This window comes from Danio rerio, chromosome 12 (genome assembly GCF_052040795.2).
Source record: "Danio rerio strain M-AB ecotype USA chromosome 12, GRCz13ab, whole genome shotgun sequence".
Taxonomy (NCBI): domain Eukaryota; kingdom Metazoa; phylum Chordata; class Actinopteri; order Cypriniformes; family Danionidae; genus Danio; species Danio rerio.
The window spans coordinates 23,933,459-23,953,315 of NC_141032.1; the positions used below are offsets into that span (position 1 = coordinate 23,933,459).

Consider the following 19,857-nt stretch of genomic DNA (forward strand, 5'->3'; position numbering starts at 1 on the left):
GCTTTGTTACATCTATCTGCTTCGCTTTGAAAAGAATGACTGTCAACCCTTGCTCTATCTACTCTGTTGCTTAGCAACGGCTGGTGCGTCTTCCGAGAAGAGCAGTCTTTCTTCCTTTCTGCAGTTTTTCCGCAGTACTATGTTCTGTACATTTAAATTGGAGTGGAGAATGACTTACAGGATGTCCTACAGGAGAAAAACAAACACTTGCCCGAAGGTCAGACTAGAAATATCCAAGGGTTTGGACAGAAGCTTAAGTAAAGCTGCACAAAAAGATGATTAATTCAAGTTGAAACCAGCACCACCAATGCCTACAGAATGCTCTTTTCGTTTTATAAATAATTTTGTGTAATAAAGGAGGTGGTGACGCAGTTAAACTGGATGAGTGGTTTTAACTGCCTATTCATCAACAGGGATTTTACAGCATGTTAATGAGGGTTTCTGTCCACTCTTTCTCTTCTAGGACTGTTGCTGTGAGACAAACCGAAAGTCATGCGAATGTTAAAGGGGGGTTGAAACTGTATTGAAACGCACAATGCCAAAAGGTCACCGAGCAATAAATGGACAAGTTAGAGAGAATGACGAAAAGATAGAGGCCAGAGAGAAAAACAGAGCTGAAGACGAAGACGAAAAGTTAGTGGACGGACACATCCATGATGCAGTCTCTTCTGTATATTATTCATTATTACCCACATTCATGATGCTCTACCAGAGGATCGGATAAAATGGCAAATATTCTCCACCTGCCTCTCATTTGGATTCTCTGTGTTTTTACAAGCTGCTTCAGCGGTGAGATGTTTTGTCTGTCTTGCTCAGTAATGGATATTATTCTTGCTAATTGTTTTCAATCACAGAGCATTACGCTATGTGACTTGCCTTCGTTATGTGAAGATGCATCTCATGTTTTTGGAATATTTCATGCTTTGCTCTAGAAAATGATTGCCCAAAGGGAGCAAAAATTGACCGTGATGGTTTGCGCTGTTACTGGATGCCCTCATTTACGTCAACATGGCTGGAAGCAAGAGGCATCTGTCAGAGAGACGAGAGAGGAGGAGACCTTGCTTTGGTGGACAGTGTGACTGTTCAGAGCTTCATACAAAATTCATTCCGTCTGTAAGAGATCAAAAGATTTTTGACGTTTTTTTTTTTTTTTTCTTTAACAGAAATATTTAAGGGGAACTGTAGAAAGTACAGAATGCATATATTATTTAGATACTGAAGTTTTAGACACTAAATACTGAAACTTCAATAATGTCTGATCTATTTGTTTTTAATCCCAGCGAAGATCCAGTTAGGGTCTGGATGAGGGAAGGAATGGCAGAGGGTTTGTTTGGTGATTTAGATGCTGAAGACCGTGAGAAAGAATGTTTTTCAATGGCTCTGGCCTCTGGACAGTGGATGAACGAACAGTGTAATAAAAGGAATTTTGTGATCTGTGAAAAAACAATATCAGGTAAAAACAGATGAATATTCTTTTACTGATGTCATTTATTTTATTGGTCACACTTTATTTTGATGGTTTGTTTGTTGAATTTAAGTTATATTGCATCTATATGCCAACTAATTCTCATTAGATAAGTAGACTGTTAGGTTAGGGTTAGTGTAAGTTGACATGTACTTGCAAATTTTCTTATAGTCAGTTTAGCAGCAGTATCAACAGATATTAAGCAGTCTACAGTCTAAACAGTCTAAACAGTCTACTAATACTCAAATGGACCATCAAAATAAAGTGTTACCATTTTATTTTTATTTTAATGCTTTTTCAGCAGCATTGGCTATATCCATGGCAAACCTATACTAAATAAACAAAATATAACAATCAAATCAGTTTTTTAACAAACATACATATACAAAAAATAAAACATTGAAAAGTGTCATACAAAATCTTTTAGTTTGATAAAAAGAATATTCTAAAAGTGTTTCAGAAGACACATTTTCTTTTTTTCTTTTTCTTCTTTTTATTTATTTATTTTTAATTAATGAATTAATTTATTATTATTTTTTAATTCAAGTTTTTTATTACTATTGTTTTCTTATGGTTCATGACAAAATAATACAAACACATATTACAAATGATCACTGATGACCTACTAAATGTAAAGCCAGATTTTATGCAGTGGTTACTATGGACAAAAGTACAATATTATTAAGAGAATCTGGTGAGTAGTTTTAAATTGTGTTACAAGACATCGTCACATAAGACCAAAAGTCTTCCCTTCCAGGGATACGTACAGGGACCCCTGCTTTGTCATTATTATGTAATTTGTAAAGTAAACATTTATACGAAGCTGTTTTAGTCATTATATTGGCCCGTTCTTTTAACTCTAGAATTTTGGGAGTTTTCCAGTGTTTTAAGATGACTCTAGCCATCACTGAAATCCCCACCATGATGACTGTAAAGTCTTCTTTTGTAATATTTTGCATCTGTTCCCTATTTCAGTAAGCACAACCTTGGTGACAGTGGTATTAATGGTCCAAGCCATTTACTCAAAATATTTAGGGTTTGGTACCAAAAAGGCAGAACAAGTGAACAGTCCTAAATACAATAAATAAATGTGTCTCTCTCTTTTTGACATTTCCAACAAACAGTAATATTTGCTAAACTCATTCTATTGAGTTGGACAGGTGTAAAAATATGTCCTGAATAAAAACGTTCTCTAATATCATTTAAAAACACACATTCTATTAAAATGCTTTTTCGGCAAAATAATCTTACACAAGTAACAGAAAGTTTTTCTACCGTTTTCAATAAATATGAGTGTTTAAGTCTTGAGTGTCTGATTCTGCATTTCGTACTGTATGTACAACTATTTCTTATGAATACACTGTAAAACCCAACAGTCAACTTTATAAAATGAAATGAGTGTAGTTAACTCAAAGTTTACTGAAAGTCAATTCCACTAATTTGAAAAGAGTTTTGAACTCAGTGTTGAAGCTTGTGAGTAAATGACATACCTCATAACTATATATATATATATATATATATATATATATATATATATATATATATATATATATATATATATATATATATATATATATATATTTTTTTTTTTTTTTTTTTTTTTTTTTAAATTATTAAAATGTGTTGTAGTTATTTGTTATTATGTAATTGAGCAGCATTACATTAATCAAGGCATGAACATAATAATTTTTGGAAATTACCATCAAGGTTTTAACAGGTAGGAGGTAATATTTTAAAGGAATAGTTCACCTAAAATGTTTAATTTATTCACCACACACTCACGTGGTTCTAAACTGTTATGATTTTTTCTTCTTGTTGAACACAAAAAAGATATTCTAAAAAAAAAAAAAAACAGCCATTGACATCTATAGTCTGAACAAAAATACTATTGAAGTAAATCGCTACATTCTTCAGTATATCTGCCTTTGTGTTCAACAGAAGAAAGACACAAGAAGGTTTTAAACAAATGAATGTGAGTAAATGATGACAGAATTTCCATTTTTGTGTACTTGCACTTTAAAGCACATCATCCATTTGTTTACCGAGTTATTTACGGCTCACATTCAGTTAATAAAAGCCATATCACAAAACGTTTGTCAGACATAAATACTGACAGCATTGTCAATCATTTTCCCTTTAAAGTGTCTTTGCCGTCGCTGGAGAGTTATGTGACTGGTGTACCACTAATGTCTGGCGTATACACAGTGTCGCAAATACAACTGCTACCCTCTCCACCAGACCCAGGACCACACTTGGTTGAGGTAATACAATATATGCTTTTAATAAAAATATGTTATGCTCATCCACTAACATTCTACCCCCTAACTATAAATAGTACAATCTGCAATGTTGTTTTCAGTTTAATAGCCACTTTATCAGGCTAAATTCAATTCAATTCTCATCTTTATTTCTACAACGTTTTTACAGTGTAGATTGTGTCGAAGCAGCTTAACACAGAAGATTATAGTGAATTGAAACAGTGTCAGTCGAGTTCATACAGAAAAAAAAACATTTTCCAAAACTTCATTCGTTCATTCATTCATTCATTCATTCATTCATTTTCCTTCAGCTTAGTTTCAAATCAGGGGTCACCACAGTAGAATAAACCACCAACTATTCCAGCATATGTTTTATGCAGCAGATGCCCTTTCAGCCGCAACCCAGTACTGGGAAACACACATACACTCACACACGCTCTTATATACTGTACGACCAATTTACCCAATTCACCTATAGTATATTGCATGTCTTTGAATTGTGGGGGAAACTACAAACTTCACACAGAAATGTTTCCTGGTCAAGCCGGAACTCAAACCAGTGACCATCTTGCTGTGAGGCGACAGTGGTAACCACTGATTCACAGTGCCGGCCTTTTCCAAAAGATTTGCATCTGAAAACTTCTACATGGTCAGCTGCAACAATAACTGCTCACATCCATTCAGCATCATATTTTTCACTTCAACACAATTGCATTATCAAGCAGTTTCAAGCATTTTATCCAAAATCTAAGTACTTTTCAAACCTTGAAAACACTAGATTAAAATTCAACTGTTTTCAAGGATTTCCAGCTCTCATATGAACCCTGCTCTACAATCCTTTCCTCCACTGCATTATTCTACCTAGCACACCAATGCTGTACCTTGTTTTGCAAAGTTTTATTAGCTGTAGGGTGTCACGGTGGCACAGTGGGTAGCAAGATCGTCTCACAGCAAGAAGGTCACTGGTTCGAGCCCCGGCTGGGTCAGTTCACATTTCTGTTTGTGGGCTTTGTTTTCCCTGTGTTCACGTGGGTTTCCTCCGGGTTCACTATAGGTGAATTGAATAAACTAAGTTGGCCGTAGTGTAGATGTGTAAATGCAGGTCCATAGTCAGGGGGGTTCGAGTAGTTCGAAAGACCCACCCCATTCTGATAAAGGCCAGAATTGGCCCCTATATGAGCTCATTTGTCCCACTTTTGACTGTATGCATTCATAACTTGTGAAAACAGCCAATAGAAGAAAATTATTAATAACCAATAAAATATTTAATAAAAGAAGGCTATTAGTATTTAAATGGACAAATTCTGACTGAGGTAATGAGCTGGCCAGTTTGTTATGAGCCTATAGGCTACAGTTTTTAATTTAAAAACACGTTTCAACAAATTCCCACTTTTTTGTGTCTGATTTTTTAAGATGGATGATAATAAGGTCACACTTTATTTTGGCCCGTTTATGGAATAAAAGTTACATTGCATCTACATGCCAACTAATTCTTATTAGAAATTTAAATAGACTGTTAGGTTTGAGTTAGGGTTAGTGTAAGTTGACATTTACTTGCAAGTTTCTTATATGTCTGTTAAAGAAGCAGTATCAACAGATATCAAGCAGACAGTCTAATACTAGACCCTCAAATGAAAGAGTAAATATTTCTAAAATTATAATCTCATTACCTTATATACAAAACGGTAATAACTTACAGTCAAAAAATAGTATGATAAGCACTTTGACAAAATGTGAGAAGTATTTTTTTTGCATCAAAAAGTGTGGCAATGATAACCATGTCTAATCCAGCTATATCTACCATATCTGATCCAAGCTAATCCAGCGCAAATTTATGCTTAAAATGTCTCTAAAATGCAGTATTAATTGAACCTCATATAACTGCAAATAGGTCTACTTTTTGAGTAAAAAAAATAACTACCCCTTTTAATAGGCTAGTAGGCCTGGAATGCAAGAGTGTATGAGTACATCTACATTCCACGTCTGTTATCATGAATTGCCCAATACACAGTGTAGGGGGTAAGCAGAATTACCTTATTTCAAAGCAAAATAAGATTATTTTGCTACCCACTGGCAGAATTTTGACATCTTATTTCTGAAAACGACAATATTTTTTGCTTGTCTAGAAAATGCTTCTTGATTGATGGATTTTCTTTTAACAAGACAATAACTAAATTAATAAAAGCATTTTTGCAGTGTACACACAAATGTTCATTCTATCACTGTATGTTAATACCTGCCTATTTTAACTAGGTGTGTGTGCACAGATTATGCTGTTCCCAGGTCTGTGGTTCAGTCACGAGGGTCGAGTGCTGTCTTTGGAAATGGTAACTCAGCCCAGTGATCAGATGACCTTTGCCAGAATGCAGATCTTACGGCCATACTGCAGCCCAAGTCATCACCTTGTTCCACCTGGTAAGCAAATGAAGCACTAATTAGCAACATGCACAGTTAAACAATTTGTTAAACTCTCATTAACACATCTTCTCTTCTCTCTTAGGTTGCAGTTCTCTCCTCAACCCTTTCAGCTGCTGTTCCCTGATGGCCATGTGTAACACCACTGGCGGCTGTTCTAGTGGGCAATACTGGTGCCATCTGCTGGAGATCTGTCTGCCGGTCACCAGTCCATGCAGCCCTTACAACTCTTTTAACGCTGGACATGATTTCGCTTTGCCTCCCCGCTATCCTGTGACGCCACCATTCTTCCACTTGATGGCAGACATGTCACTGATGCTGCCACCAAGCAGTGAACACACACATATCAGAGTAGGTGGCAAAATGGCACTTGTTGACTCTCTTACATTTTATGTTGGTACTTTTAACGGTCTTGTTCAATTCCAGAATAATAATTTGTTGGGCACAGGAATTATTCACCCTAAAATGAAAATTAACCTCCCTCATGTAGATTTAAACCTTTATTAGTTTCTTTCTTCTGTTGAACACATGATAAGATATTTTAAAGAATGCTGGTTGCTGGCACATATTGACCTCCATAGTGATAAAAATTATAATAATACAAAAGTCAATGGGCCTCAGCAATATTTCAAAATATCTTCTTTTGTGTTCAACAGAAAAAGAAACATTTTGATTATGGCAAAATTTAAGTTTGGGGGGAAATATCACTTTAAAGGGCACCTATTCTACCCCTTTTACAAGATCCAATATAAGTCTTTTCAGAATGTGTCTGTAAAGTTTCAGCTCAAAACACCCCTCAGATTATTTATTATACCTTTTAGAATTTTGTAATTTTTAACTAGCAGATCCCACGTAATGTTTGACAAATAGTAAGAACTTTACCAATGATTGATTGATGTTTTTATTGTGGAGTCAATGAGTCACACACAATGCCGTTACAAAGTTCACGGACACACACAGACACACACGTTTATATCACTGCTGTATGGATATCCGTTATATTAATGTACAAAATAAACCTGATTTAACCTCCACAAGCAGGGATTGAAGCAACTTCTTTTATAATCGTACTGGCACGTGGGTGTGGTGATAAGTAAAACTGAGGTAAATCGCTGTAATTCATTGCAAACATGCACTGTTTTAAAAACATTTTAATCCTGTAAAACTCATTCCTGATTACATTTGATGATAATTGATGATCACAGAGAGCAGAACAGATCTTTAAATCCCAGTTGCTTTGCACATGTCCTGTCTTGTTAATATGATACGGAGACATGTTAATACGTGGCTATTAATCAATTCGGTGGACATGGAAACTTCACGCACTTCATGCACTTCTTTGTCAGGTCGAGAATGGCCTCAAAATTGGAGGGATTTGGATCCTATTTTAATGTCAGGAAATAAAAATGGGACTTATTGTGTTTCTATTAGCCCAATATGACTGTGGACTATACGTTGTCCAAACAGCTTCCAAAAGATAGTTTCATCATAGGTGCCCCCCCCCCTTTTTTTATTAAAGTAAAACATTCAAGTTTTTTCTCTATTTAGTGGACTTATATGGCGCTCAATGGTTTGAACTTCCCATTAACATTCAAAGAATCTTTTTTTAAACACAAAAAGTTTATCTTGCACTAGCTCTTTGATACATGTATATGAGGTTAGAAAGTATATACATTTTTAAATAAAATGACAGATAGTTTTGCTATTTGAGGCTACATTGAAACTACAATTTGGACATTCAAACTAAAGTTTAAAATTATTGGTTTATTAGATATTGGCAAATTCCAGTACTATGTACTGTATCCCCAAGGTTTAAAATGATTCCTCACCCAAAACATAAATTCTGTCATCATTACCTCACTTGTTCAAGACCTATTTGAATTTCTTTTAACAGCTGGACACAAAAAAAGAAGAAGATCTTTTTTAAAAAGGCTGGTGGCAGGGACCCATTGACTTCCATAGTATTTTACTACAATGGAAATCAAAAAGTTGCAGCACTCAGCATTTATCAAAATATCATCTGTTGTGTTCAACTGATGGAAAAAAAAATTATAATGTTTAAAACCACGAGGATGAGTAAATGATGAGGTAATTTTCATTTTTGTGTGAACTATCCCTTTAAAGTTAATTTGTCAGATTACGTATATTTTAGAATTTGGGCGTGGCTAACCTATTTAATCACGCTGCTACAACTGGCAGTTATGACAACAAACAGTAATAGTGAGCAGGGGTCCGTTCTTCGTACGTGGATTACTCAGTTAACTGGATTTGGATGTTGATGATTTGACACGATCCAGGATCGTTTCGTTCTTCAAAGCTGATCCGAGAGTTGTTGTCATGGCAACAGTTCTGCTAGGTCAAACCTGTTCGGGAGCAGGTTCAATTCATATAAACAGGATTAGATCGGCTCAGTTCAAGCAAAGATAATACAGAAAGTATGTACCGAATTCTGATATTTTCTTACAGTAGTAGTTATATACACTTGGGAAAATGGTACATATTTTTAAACTATATATATATAAAGTTATAGTCATTCATAAAATAAATAAAGTTATACATATTTATAAAACTTATGCAATCTGCACCCTCGAAATGAAAGTACAAAGACTGCCATCTGGTGCAAAGAGAAAACTTATTGATATGAACTTTTTAGATCGCTTTAGTACAGATTGTGTATAATAGAAATGCACAATATGTGACTTTTTTAAAAGCAATAATACATTTATGCAGTCATAAACATATTTTGATAGTTAATATGCCAGTGATTTGATGCTTCACAAAAGTTGCAGACGCCTTTACCAATATGAAAATGCTTTTGTAAACAACCAGTTATTCTTTACACCGATTAAAAAACGGGTACTATAATAAAGAAAATCTTTTCTAAATGTAGAACTAAATACATTGATTTGCATTGAAATACATGATGAATACTCTTGTCTTGACAAATGAAAGAGTAAAGCCTGCAGCTCACAACAAATGTGTAAAGTTCTTGCGTGTCATATTTAACAAACCGTTTACTGCTAATTTGATGTAATTTTGCTCACATGGATAATTGAATATTAATCAGATGATGTCATTACGCTGCTGTACCGTCAGTCAATCGTTGCATTGCTGATCATGATTTCGAGGATCGACAGATCTGTCCTTCATAACACACGCAGCGATCTCAGATCAGTTCATCCAGACATTCTAATCTGATTCGCGAACTTGTTTGAAGAACCAAATTAGCGAGAGATAAATTATCAAGATTTAAAGATCCAGGATCTGCCAAATAATCTTAGATCATTTAAGCGAGGTACGAAGAACGGACCCCAGGGGTCTGTTCTTCGTACATGGATTACTCAGTTAGCTGGATTTGGTTATTTACGATTTGACATGATCCAGGATCGCTTCGTTCTTCAAAACTGATCTGAGAGTTGTTGTCAAAGCAACAGTTCTGCTAGCTCAAACCTGGTCGGAAGCAGGTTCAATTCATATAAACAGGATTAGATCGGCTCAGTTCAAGCAAAGATAAAACAGTAAGTATGTACCGAATTCTGATGTTTTCTTACAGTAGTACTTATATACACTTGGGAAAATACAAATTTTTGAAAAACTATATAAAGTTTAAGTTATTAATCAAATAAATAAGGTTATATATTAATAAAACTTATGCAATCTGCACCCCTGAAATGAAAGTACAAAGACTGCCACCTGGTGGTGCAAAGAGAAAACTTATTTATATAACTTTTTAGATTGCTTTAGTACAGTTTGTGTATGATAATTTGATGCTTCATAAAAGTTGCAGACACCTTTACCAATATCAAAATACTTTTGTAAACATCCCGTTATTATTTACACCAATTAAAAAAATGGCTACTACAATACTACTATGGGTACTATAATGAGGAAAATCCGCTCTAACTGTAAAACTAAATAAACTGCTCTTGACACATAAAAGGGCCAATCATGCAGCCCACAATAAGGTGTAAAGTTATTGCGTGTAATATTTAACAAACCGTTTCCAATGAATTTAATGTAATTTTGCTCACATGGATAATTGAATATTTATCAGATGATGTCATTACGCTGCTGTGCCGTCAGCCAATCGTAGCATTGCTGATCATGATTTTGAGGATTGATAAATCAGTCCTTCACAACACACGCAGTGAACTCAGATCAGTTTATCCGGAACCAAATTAGCCAGAGATCAGTTATCAAGATTAAAAGATCCAGGATCTGCCAAATCATCTTAGATTATTTAAGCGAGCTACGAAGAACAGACCCCAGAAGGATTCTGTTAGGTTGTAAGAACTCTCCCCAAACCCTTTTTCACATTTTTATCAATAAAATGCCTACATTACTACATCCAATCAGCTTGCAGTAGAAAAATAAAGCCACACCCACTTGTCATTTAATATTCTGTTTCTCTAGGAACTGCGTACAGTACAAAAACAATAATTACAGGCGCAGCTTCTGATTCATGGGGACTTTAACAATGTTAAAATCTAAATTCCTTTCTACTAGCAGCCCAAAGACGTCATGTATCTCAGCTTGCACATTAAATTATGTCACTTGGTATGACAGTGTATTCACTTTTTCTTCTATTCATGCAGGCTACAGTACAAGACAAACACATCACTGTTTATCCTGATGACATCCTGGCTCTGCAACACAATAGAAGAGCAGGTGAATTTCTCCACTGTGTTGCCAGTACCAGCTCAGCCTGGCGCCAGAGTTACCTCTCTCTTCCTGGGCCTGAATGGGGTGGCTGGTTTGAGGGTAGTTTCTCTGTTCAACCAGGAAAAGGACAATGGCTAGATGGAGTCATCTGTGACCTCCAGGTCATTTATGAGGACCCAATGCCACACTATGTAATTTCACCAACACCCAACAGTCCTATCAATGCAGAAAGTCCTGTGACGGGCTTACAGGTTTTGCATCCAAAGCTTGACAAGGACAACCAAATGCATGTTCCTGTCAATGTTCCAACCCTCATTGTCATCCGGATCATTTCAGGAGAACATGTAACCAGCTCCTGGTCGGCACCAGTATCAAAAAGTGGTGTACCATTTGTGTCTTCATGCCCGGTTGAAATGCCCGAGACTGAAGAAGGTGGATGGTTTTCACATGTGTACATGGAGCTTTCTGGCCAAGAGGAATATATATTAAATATTAAGGCTTCAAACAGCTTGAGTGCTCAGACTCTGAGTGTGAGGGTCGTGTCTCATATTCCTGTTTCTGGACTGAGCATCATGCCGGAAGGCTTCAGAAGAGTTTTAGTGGACATACAGCAGGTATCAGGTCCTATTAGAATTGGTAAAAAAAATTACCTTAAAAAGTACATTTTAAAGGTAGAGCTCACCTAAAAATGAAAATTCACTCATCATGGACTTGTTCTATAAACAGTAGTATGTTTTTTTTTTTTATGTTGTACACAAAAGAAAAAAAAATTTAAACAATGTTGGAAGCATGTAACCATTGAATTCCATAGTATTTGCTTTTACTACCATGGATATCCATGGTTAGAGGCTTCCTAATATCTCATACTGGTTTAGAACAAGTCATGGCTGAGTAAATGATGGCAGAATTATTATTTTTTTTTTGGTAAACTGACTTTAACTGTTGTGTTTTTATCATTTCTGAATCATACTCTTGTTTCTTATAGTAAAATAACTTGAATAACATATACAAAATCACAAATTTAAAAAAAAAAATTTAAGATATAAATCATATACACTCACCGGCCACTTTCTTAGGTACACCTTACTAGTACACGGTTGAACCCCTCTTTTGTCTTTAGAACTGCCTTAATCCTTTGTGGCATAGATTCAACAAGGTACTGGAAATATTCCTCAGAGATTTTGATCCATATCGACATCATGCAGTTGCTGCAGATTTGTCGGCTGCACATCCATAATGCGAGTCTCCCATCCCAAAGTTGCTCTAATGGATTGAGTTTGGTGACTGTGGAGGCCATTTGAGTACTGAAATCATTGTCATGTTCATGAAGTCAATCTGAGATGATTTACACTTTCTGACATGGCGTGTTATCCTGCTAGAAGTTTCCTTCAAAAGATGGGTACACTGTGGTCATACAGGTATGTATTGTGGCAATGACACAATGCTCTATTGGTTCTAATGTGCACAAAGTGTGCCAAGAAAATATCCCCCACACTATTACACCACCACCACTAGCCTGAACCGTTGATACATGGTTGGATGCACCCATGCTTTCAAGTTGCTGACACTAAATTCTGACCCTACCACCCGAATGTCACAGCAGAAATTGAGACTCATCAGACCAGGTAACATTTTTCCAATCTTCTATTGTCCAATTTTGGTGAGCCTGTGTGAATTGCAGCCTCAGTTTCTTGTTCTTAGCTGACAGAAGTGGCACTCAGTGTGATCTTTTGCTGCTGTAGCCCATCCACGTCAAGGTTTAACATGTTGTGCATTCAGAGATGCTCTTTTGCATACAGTACCTCGTTTGTAGCGAGTGGTTATTTGCCTTTCTATCAGTTAAAACCAGTCTGGCCATTCTTCTCTGGTCTCTGGCATCAACAAGACATTTATGCCCACAGAACTGCTGCTCACTGGATATTTTCTCTTTTTCTGACCTTTTTCTGTAAACCCTAAAGATGGTTGTGTGTGAAAATCCCAGTAGATCAGCCGTTTCAGATATACTCAGACAAGCCTGTTTGGCACCAACAACCATGCTTAAATTGTTTTTCTTCCCCGTTCTGATGCTCGTTTCGAGCTGCAGCAGATTGTCTTGACCATGTCTAAATGCATTGAGTTGCTGCCATGTGATTGGTTGACTAGAAATTACCGTGCAGTTGGACAGGTGTACCTAATAACGTAGCCGGTGAGTGTATATATAATTATTTTAATTTTTGAAAGTTTTGTGGTACCTAATATTGAGTAACTGAAACAAATGAAAGTAATTTATGCGGTGTGGAGAGCATATATATATTAACATGATTTTTACTGTACTTTCCGTTTTTTTTACTGTTTTTCCTATAGGTGTTTACAGCTTCAGTAACCACTGGGTCATCAGTGACGTATTCTTGGGTTATTGATGACCTGGTTCAGTTTGCACACACAGGGGAGTCTTATAGTGTGGTTTTTAAAAACCCAGCAGAATACACGCTTAAGGTAAATTGTTATAAACTTTAAAGTGATTTAACAACAAAACAAATTGAGAAATTGAGACAGTGTTATTTAAAAATCATTCAAATGCTGCTGTAATTTTGTATTAATTGTTAAAATAAATTTAAATATTTATTCATGTTTACATTTATTCAATACAATATGTGCACATTTACATATAATTGATATTATAGTAGATATTTTTATTATAATAGATATACATTTACATATATTATACATTGTAGTGACACAATCTGTATTTATCAGTTTCTTAATGCATTTAACTGGACACTAATTCTTAAATGCCAACGTCAAAATTAAGTGTTTTTTTTTCCTTTTAAAAAGAATTAGCTTATCTGTTTGCCTATTAGCTTATTATATATATATATATTATATATTATATATATATTAGTTGCATGTTATTTTTTTCCCTCTATAGTTATCTTTTTTAAGCAAATGACAAGAACACACTTGTGTTTAGTCCCATTTTGGAGTCATGACCCACTGATCACTGCTTTGGCTTTTGATGTTATTATGAATGGTTTGCTTTGTCTATTTTTTCAAATCTTCTCTGCTTTAGGTAATGGCGCATAACCCCGTGAGCTCTCAGTTAATGAAGGTGAAGCTCATAGCCGATGTAATGACCCCATTAGACGACCTAATAGTCATTTCCATGCCAGAGGCTATTGCTGTAAACACCTCAACTCGCTATACAATTCAAGTCAAAGCTGACATCTCTATAGGCGTTACAATCAGGTTAATGTCACTGAATTATTATTGAGTTAAAATGGTGAAATTATGTTTAACCTTTTGTGAAAGTATAATGCTCTATGATGCTGTATTATGAAATGATTTTTCTCTCCAGATGGGATTTTGGTGATAATACAGCATCTGTCAGTCATACTGTTTCACCTTCTTCAGAGATTGAAGAGCTTCAGCAAAGAGCCAAACACGTATATCTGCAAGACTCTATTCAGCATACATTCGCTTCTCCAGGTACTCTAAATAAATGAAATTGCAAATAAATAGGATTTATTTATGGACATAAACAACAATACTCTGACCTACAAGGGAAATATGTTTTGTGCCATGCCAAACCCCCCCCCCCCCCCCCCCCAATTTATTTATATGTATTTCAAAATATATTTTATTAAAATAGTATTAATACCTAATAGTTAAGCTTTATCCTCAAACAGTTAAACAGTTAACACTGAGTAATTATATCATTAATATATATATTTATATCATACATTTGTTTTAATATTGTTTTTAAGTTATATTTTTTATTTAGATTGTCTACTTTCTGTTCTTTTAATTGAATTGAATTGAATTTAATGTAATTATTGTTAAATATATATTATTATTATTTTTATTTTACATTAGTTATTTTACAAACTAAATTTAAATTCTCCAACAAGCTATGAGCATAATGCATTATTTTATGATTACATATCTATATTTGATTACCTATATATGCATACATACACTGCAAAAATTTATTTTTTTATTTCGACTTTTTGTCTTCTTTCTAGTCCAAATATCTTAAAATTCTTAAATCAAGAAGCATTTAGGCATGTAAAACATATTGTCTTGTTTTCAAAAATAATATGCCAATATTAAGTTTTTTTTTCCCCTAAAACAAGCAAAATAATCTGCCAATGGGGTAAACAAAACAATCTTGTTTTTCCTTTTGACAGAAGATTATTTTGCTTGTTTTAAGAAAAAACTCACTTAATTTTGGCAAATTATTTCTTAAAACAAGACAATATGTTTTGCTTGTCTAGAAAATTCTTCTTGATTTAAGATTTTTTTTTTTTTTAGATATTTGGACTTGAAACAAGACAAAAAATTAAGAAAATAATTTTTTTTGCAGTTTAATTGTATCCTACAATTGAACTTTGATATAACCAAAAGGACTGCAAAATCACAAAAATAACAGAGAACACCTTTTATTATTTTTACTTAAATGTAAAATTTTTAGACATAATTTAATTCAATTTAAATCTCTGCATAGGTCATACTTATCTAAGGAGAAACTGCATAAGATTTATCATCAGGTATCTCCACTCTGTAACAGGTGTACAACAGCAGAAGGATCTTTAACCTGCTTGATATGGTTGTGTCCTAAATTACAAGAATTTTTGAAAATATATTTGAATGTTTGAATGTCTAAAGGCCTCCAAAAATCTTGAATCATGTCTACTTAGCTGTTCTTGGTATATTCAGTAACTTAGAGATGCCTAATAAATATGAAAGACAAGCTATGTTATTTGGTATATGGTAATTGCCAAAAAGGTGATTTTGAGAATGTGGAAAAATTAATCTGTACCTAAATTTGATATGTGGGGTAGGGTTTTCGTAAACATGCTTGCTTTGGAGAGGTTGAGATATATCAAAAATGATACATTAGAGATATTTGATAAAAACATGGGGACAGATATTAGAACACCCTAATACATTGGAAGAAATGCAAGCATAACCAATGACCCCTGTCAATCACACAGTAATTAAAGATTGAATGTAATTAATATTTACTATTCATAATCTATAATGTTTTTATAACTTGCCCAAACTATTATTTGACAATAAAACTATGGTCAGGATTATGCATTTTTTATGGTAATATAAGAACAATGTTACTTTATAATTACTTTTACTAATGTATTACCTGACCAGCTAAATCATATTTTGCTTTCATGTGCATTTCTCCCTCTGTGTTCGGTTGTTCTGTCATAGGTTGGTGTTTTGTTTTTATATACTGTATATATATATATATATATATATATATATATATATATATATATATATATATATATATATATATATTTTTTTTTTTTTTTTTTCTCTCTCTCTTCTATATTTTGTTGTAGTTTTGTTGCAGTTTTATGAAATAAATTTCATAAATATTTTTTTTTAATGTATATATTTTTATAACTTTTTATTTTATTTTCAGGTGACTACACACTAAAAATAAAGGCGTACAACAAGTATGATCAAATTGAAAAGGCTGAAACAGTTAAAGTAAGGACTCCAATCTCAAACCTGCTGGTGTCTTCATCGCCTGCTGTCTGTCAAGTCAACTACACTGTCCTCTTTGAGGTCTCTCTCTGGCCGTCTTCATTTGGAGCACTTTATTCATGGAATTTTAGTGACGACTGTGAAAAAGTGAAGGAAGTTTACAACAAAGTCAGTCATGTTTTTAATAAGCCTGGCACATACAATGTCACCATCATGGCTAACAACACCCTATCCACCTTGACTAACTATACAGCAGTAGAGGTTATTGAGCCCGTTTCAGGTCTCCAGTTAAACTACAACATCTCCATTGAACTCAACTCAACCTTTAAAATCAGTGGAAAAGTCTCTTCGGGTACCCATCTAAAATGGACCTTTGAATTTGGAGATGGTACTACTGTAATAAATCATACTGGAAGTTCAGCCTCTCACATGTATGAGTCTCCTGGAAATTACACAGTTCAGGTTTCCGCTTATAATTCAGTAAGTCAAGAACACCAATTAGTCAGTATTGAAGTTTATTGCTTAATAATTACTCAAATAACACCCACAGACTGCGTTTTGAGCCAAACGGAGATCGATTTTGAAGTGTTGGTCAAAGGCTTTATTCCAGCTTTGACTTTTGAATGGGAGTTTGGAGATGGCACACCATTGTCTGTTGTCAAAGGAGCTACATCTGTAACTCATACTTTTAAAACAGCAGGAACGTACACAGTTGGTGTAAATGCGCACAGCTTGGTGACTTCAGTCTATTATGAAAGCAGCATATGTGTGGAGGGCCAAATAACAGATGTTTCTCTGAGTTCACCCAATAGCGCAGTAGCGGTGAGCGAGGTAATATGCTTTGATGTTTCTGTGCTTCCCAAAGAAACAGAATATCAGTTTTGGTGGCATAATAACTTTTCTAGTGACACGAACCCTGTTAAAGGACTGTCACACCATTGCTTTATGTTTCAAGAGGAGGGTTTGTGTGAAATTTCAGTCCTGGTATATAACAAGGTGAGCAACGGAACAGCAAAAACAATCATTTTAGTTCAAAGGGCTGTATCTAATCTGTGCATAAAATATGAAGGCAACCATGATGCAATGACTGTGAATCAGTCCTATCATTTCTGGGCTGAGCTTCTTGGTAAAATGGCATCATTTCAGTGGGACTTTGGTGATGGCTCTAAAACAGAGGGGCAAAATCAATTACACATTTTTGGTTTTCCTGGACAGTTTCATGTGACAGTCACCGCATCTAATGCAGTAAGCTCAGATTCAGTGACTGTCGAGATTGAGGTGCAGGCACCTCTGTCATATGTAATGGTTAATACCAGTCAGCCATTCGTGGAGGCAGGAAAGGAGATAGTGATAACAGCTCTGACTGACGTGAAAGAAAATATTTCATTTTTCTGGACTGTGAATCCTTCAACGCCTCCAAAGCTTGGGACGTCCATATTCACGCATGTGTTTCCCAACGCAGGGGTGTTTGAGATTCAAGTTGCAGCACAGAATCTTGTCAGTCGTGTGGAAGCAATAACACACATTGAAGTTGTAGAAAGAATATATGGAGTTTGGATTCAAGGCCAGGGGCTGCGGTCTGAAAAATATTTCCTGACAAATCAAACAATACTGTTGGAAGCATCAGTGACACACGGTTCTAACTTGACATATAAGTGGACTGCAAACAATAGTATGGCAGGCAATACCAAACAATTTCCACTTTTCACAAAAAATTCTGGTGACATACATGTCAGGCTGGTTGTATCCAATGCACTCGGATTAGTAGATAGTGAACTTTCACTCAGATCAGTAGAGGTTGTGTCTGGCCTGAGTATTGTATCGCCAATTAAGACTGTAACAAAAGGAAAACCAGTGAACATATCTGTAATTTTAGCATCTGGAACGGACATTAAGTACTCATGGTTCTTGGACTGTGAGCATTGTCCTGTTATATCAGATGTGCCTTTCATTCTACATGCTTTTGAAGTCTGCGGAGTGGTCAAGATTAGAGTATCAGCCTCAAATGTGTTTGGGTCTGAAGAGGCGACTAAGCTGCTAACAATTGAGGAAAACATCTCTAAAGTGGACTTTCAGATAAATGGCCAATCCAGACCATTTTTTGTAACATCAAACCACCTACTGATGCTCTTTGGCTCGGCGGGACCAGGAAATGTCCTGCATTGGGAATGGGTTTTAACATTGCACAATAGAACTGTTGTGGTTCTTACCGACAATCAAACTGTTAGCTATTCTTTTGTGGATGCTGCAGATCATCGTCTCTCACTCAATGCTTCAAACGACATTAGCTGGCAAACTGTTTCATATACTATCACGGTTCAGGATGCCATCCAAGGACTTTCTCTTACATCTAGCAGCAGTGTGGTCTGTGAGGATGATTCTGTGACTTTCCTAACATCTGTCTCCAAGGGAAGTGAAGTTTCAGTTTCTTTGGAGTTTGTTAATGCAAGTTATTCTGTGGACATTGGGCGGGATTTTACCACCTCCTCTCTTGCAGTTGGAAACCATCTGGTAAGAGCAACAGCGAAAAATAAAGTCAGTAGCCAAACTGCAACAGCGACTGTGAGAGTCGTGGAAAGAATTCGAGATCTGCGTTTGATTGGATGCTGCTCTGCCGTCTTAGAGGCATCCAAAAACATCAGCTTCCAAGCATCGGCTGTCTCGCAAGCCAATTACCACTGGACCTTCCTATTAAATGGAGTCCAGTCCTCTCGGGAAATTGGGCAGCATGTTCACTTCACACCTTTTGCTAATGGATCCCTGTCTGTTACAGTGGAAGCTGAAAATGGATTCTGCTCACAGTCCCTGACCAGTACAGCAACAATTCAGAAACATGTGAAGAAAGTGACTCTTTTGACCTCCCATGATGGAGCTTTTATTGACTATCCGGTCACTTTTGTTGCCATCACAGATGGAGGCAGCGACCTTAAATTCATTTGGGATTTCGGTGATGCCAGCGAAGGACTCCTGGTTACAGATTACAATAAACAAGTCCACAAATACAACGTTGCTGGTGAGTTTTTGGTGAAAGTGACAGCTTTCAATAAAATAAGCGAGGTCTCCGTTCAAATTGCAATAGAAGTACAAAATCTGGTGTGTACCCAGCCACATATCTATACTGTAAAAGAAGAATATAATGTTTTAAAATCCAGACCAAGTTTCTTTGAAGCAAGAGTGGACTTCAACGGTTGTGTTACACACAAAGCATCTTATATCTGGGAGATCTTCAGAGGTCCAGATTGCCCAGGAATGAACAAGGTGAATTTAAATCATTCAGTGGACGTTACAACACCTCTACTCTCTCTGCCGAAGCACACTCTGAAAGTGGGAAACTACTGTCTGACATTTACTACCAGGCTTAAGGGAACTCCTCTACAGCAGAACAAGACCATCAAGCTGAACGTGGTCCACAGTCGGCTGATACCTGTGATTAAAGGTGGTTCTCTAAGGCTTTGGTCTAGTCTGTGTGATCTGACACTGGATGCAACAGAGTCTTTTGATCCAGATTCAGAGAAGAACGATATTGACTTGTTTAAGTTCCAGTGGAGTTACACAATAGAGGTAGAGTGC

General features: G+C 35.7%; 1 protein-coding gene across 3 annotated transcripts in view; it reads left to right on the top strand.

Annotated features, from left to right (window-relative positions):
• Nucleotides 1-598: 598 nt before the first annotated feature.
• The window catches only part of pkd1b (polycystic kidney disease 1b), a 56,220-nt gene continuing 36,961 nt past the window's right edge, over nucleotides 599-19,857 (top strand). For 2 of the 3 annotated variants that reach the window (XM_087276084.1, XM_087276085.1), the window contains exons 1-11: nucleotides 599-789; nucleotides 933-1,113; nucleotides 1,281-1,453; nucleotides 3,608-3,726; nucleotides 5,991-6,138; nucleotides 6,224-6,489; nucleotides 10,734-11,414; nucleotides 13,144-13,275; nucleotides 13,850-14,025; nucleotides 14,135-14,265; nucleotides 16,223-19,848. In XM_087276084.1, coding sequence (XP_087132210.1) covers nucleotides 726-789; nucleotides 933-1,113; nucleotides 1,281-1,453; nucleotides 3,608-3,726; nucleotides 5,991-6,138; nucleotides 6,224-6,489; nucleotides 10,734-11,414; nucleotides 13,144-13,275; nucleotides 13,850-14,025; nucleotides 14,135-14,265; nucleotides 16,223-19,848 — 5,697 coding nt within the window. In that variant the 5' untranslated portion in view covers nucleotides 599-725. Of the gene's footprint in view, nucleotides 790-932; nucleotides 1,114-1,280; nucleotides 1,454-3,607; nucleotides 3,727-5,976; nucleotides 6,139-6,223; nucleotides 6,490-10,733; nucleotides 11,415-13,143; nucleotides 13,276-13,849; nucleotides 14,026-14,134; nucleotides 14,266-16,222; nucleotides 19,849-19,857 lie in introns of all 3 variants that reach the window. The other variant, XM_087276086.1, reaches the window with a different exon arrangement.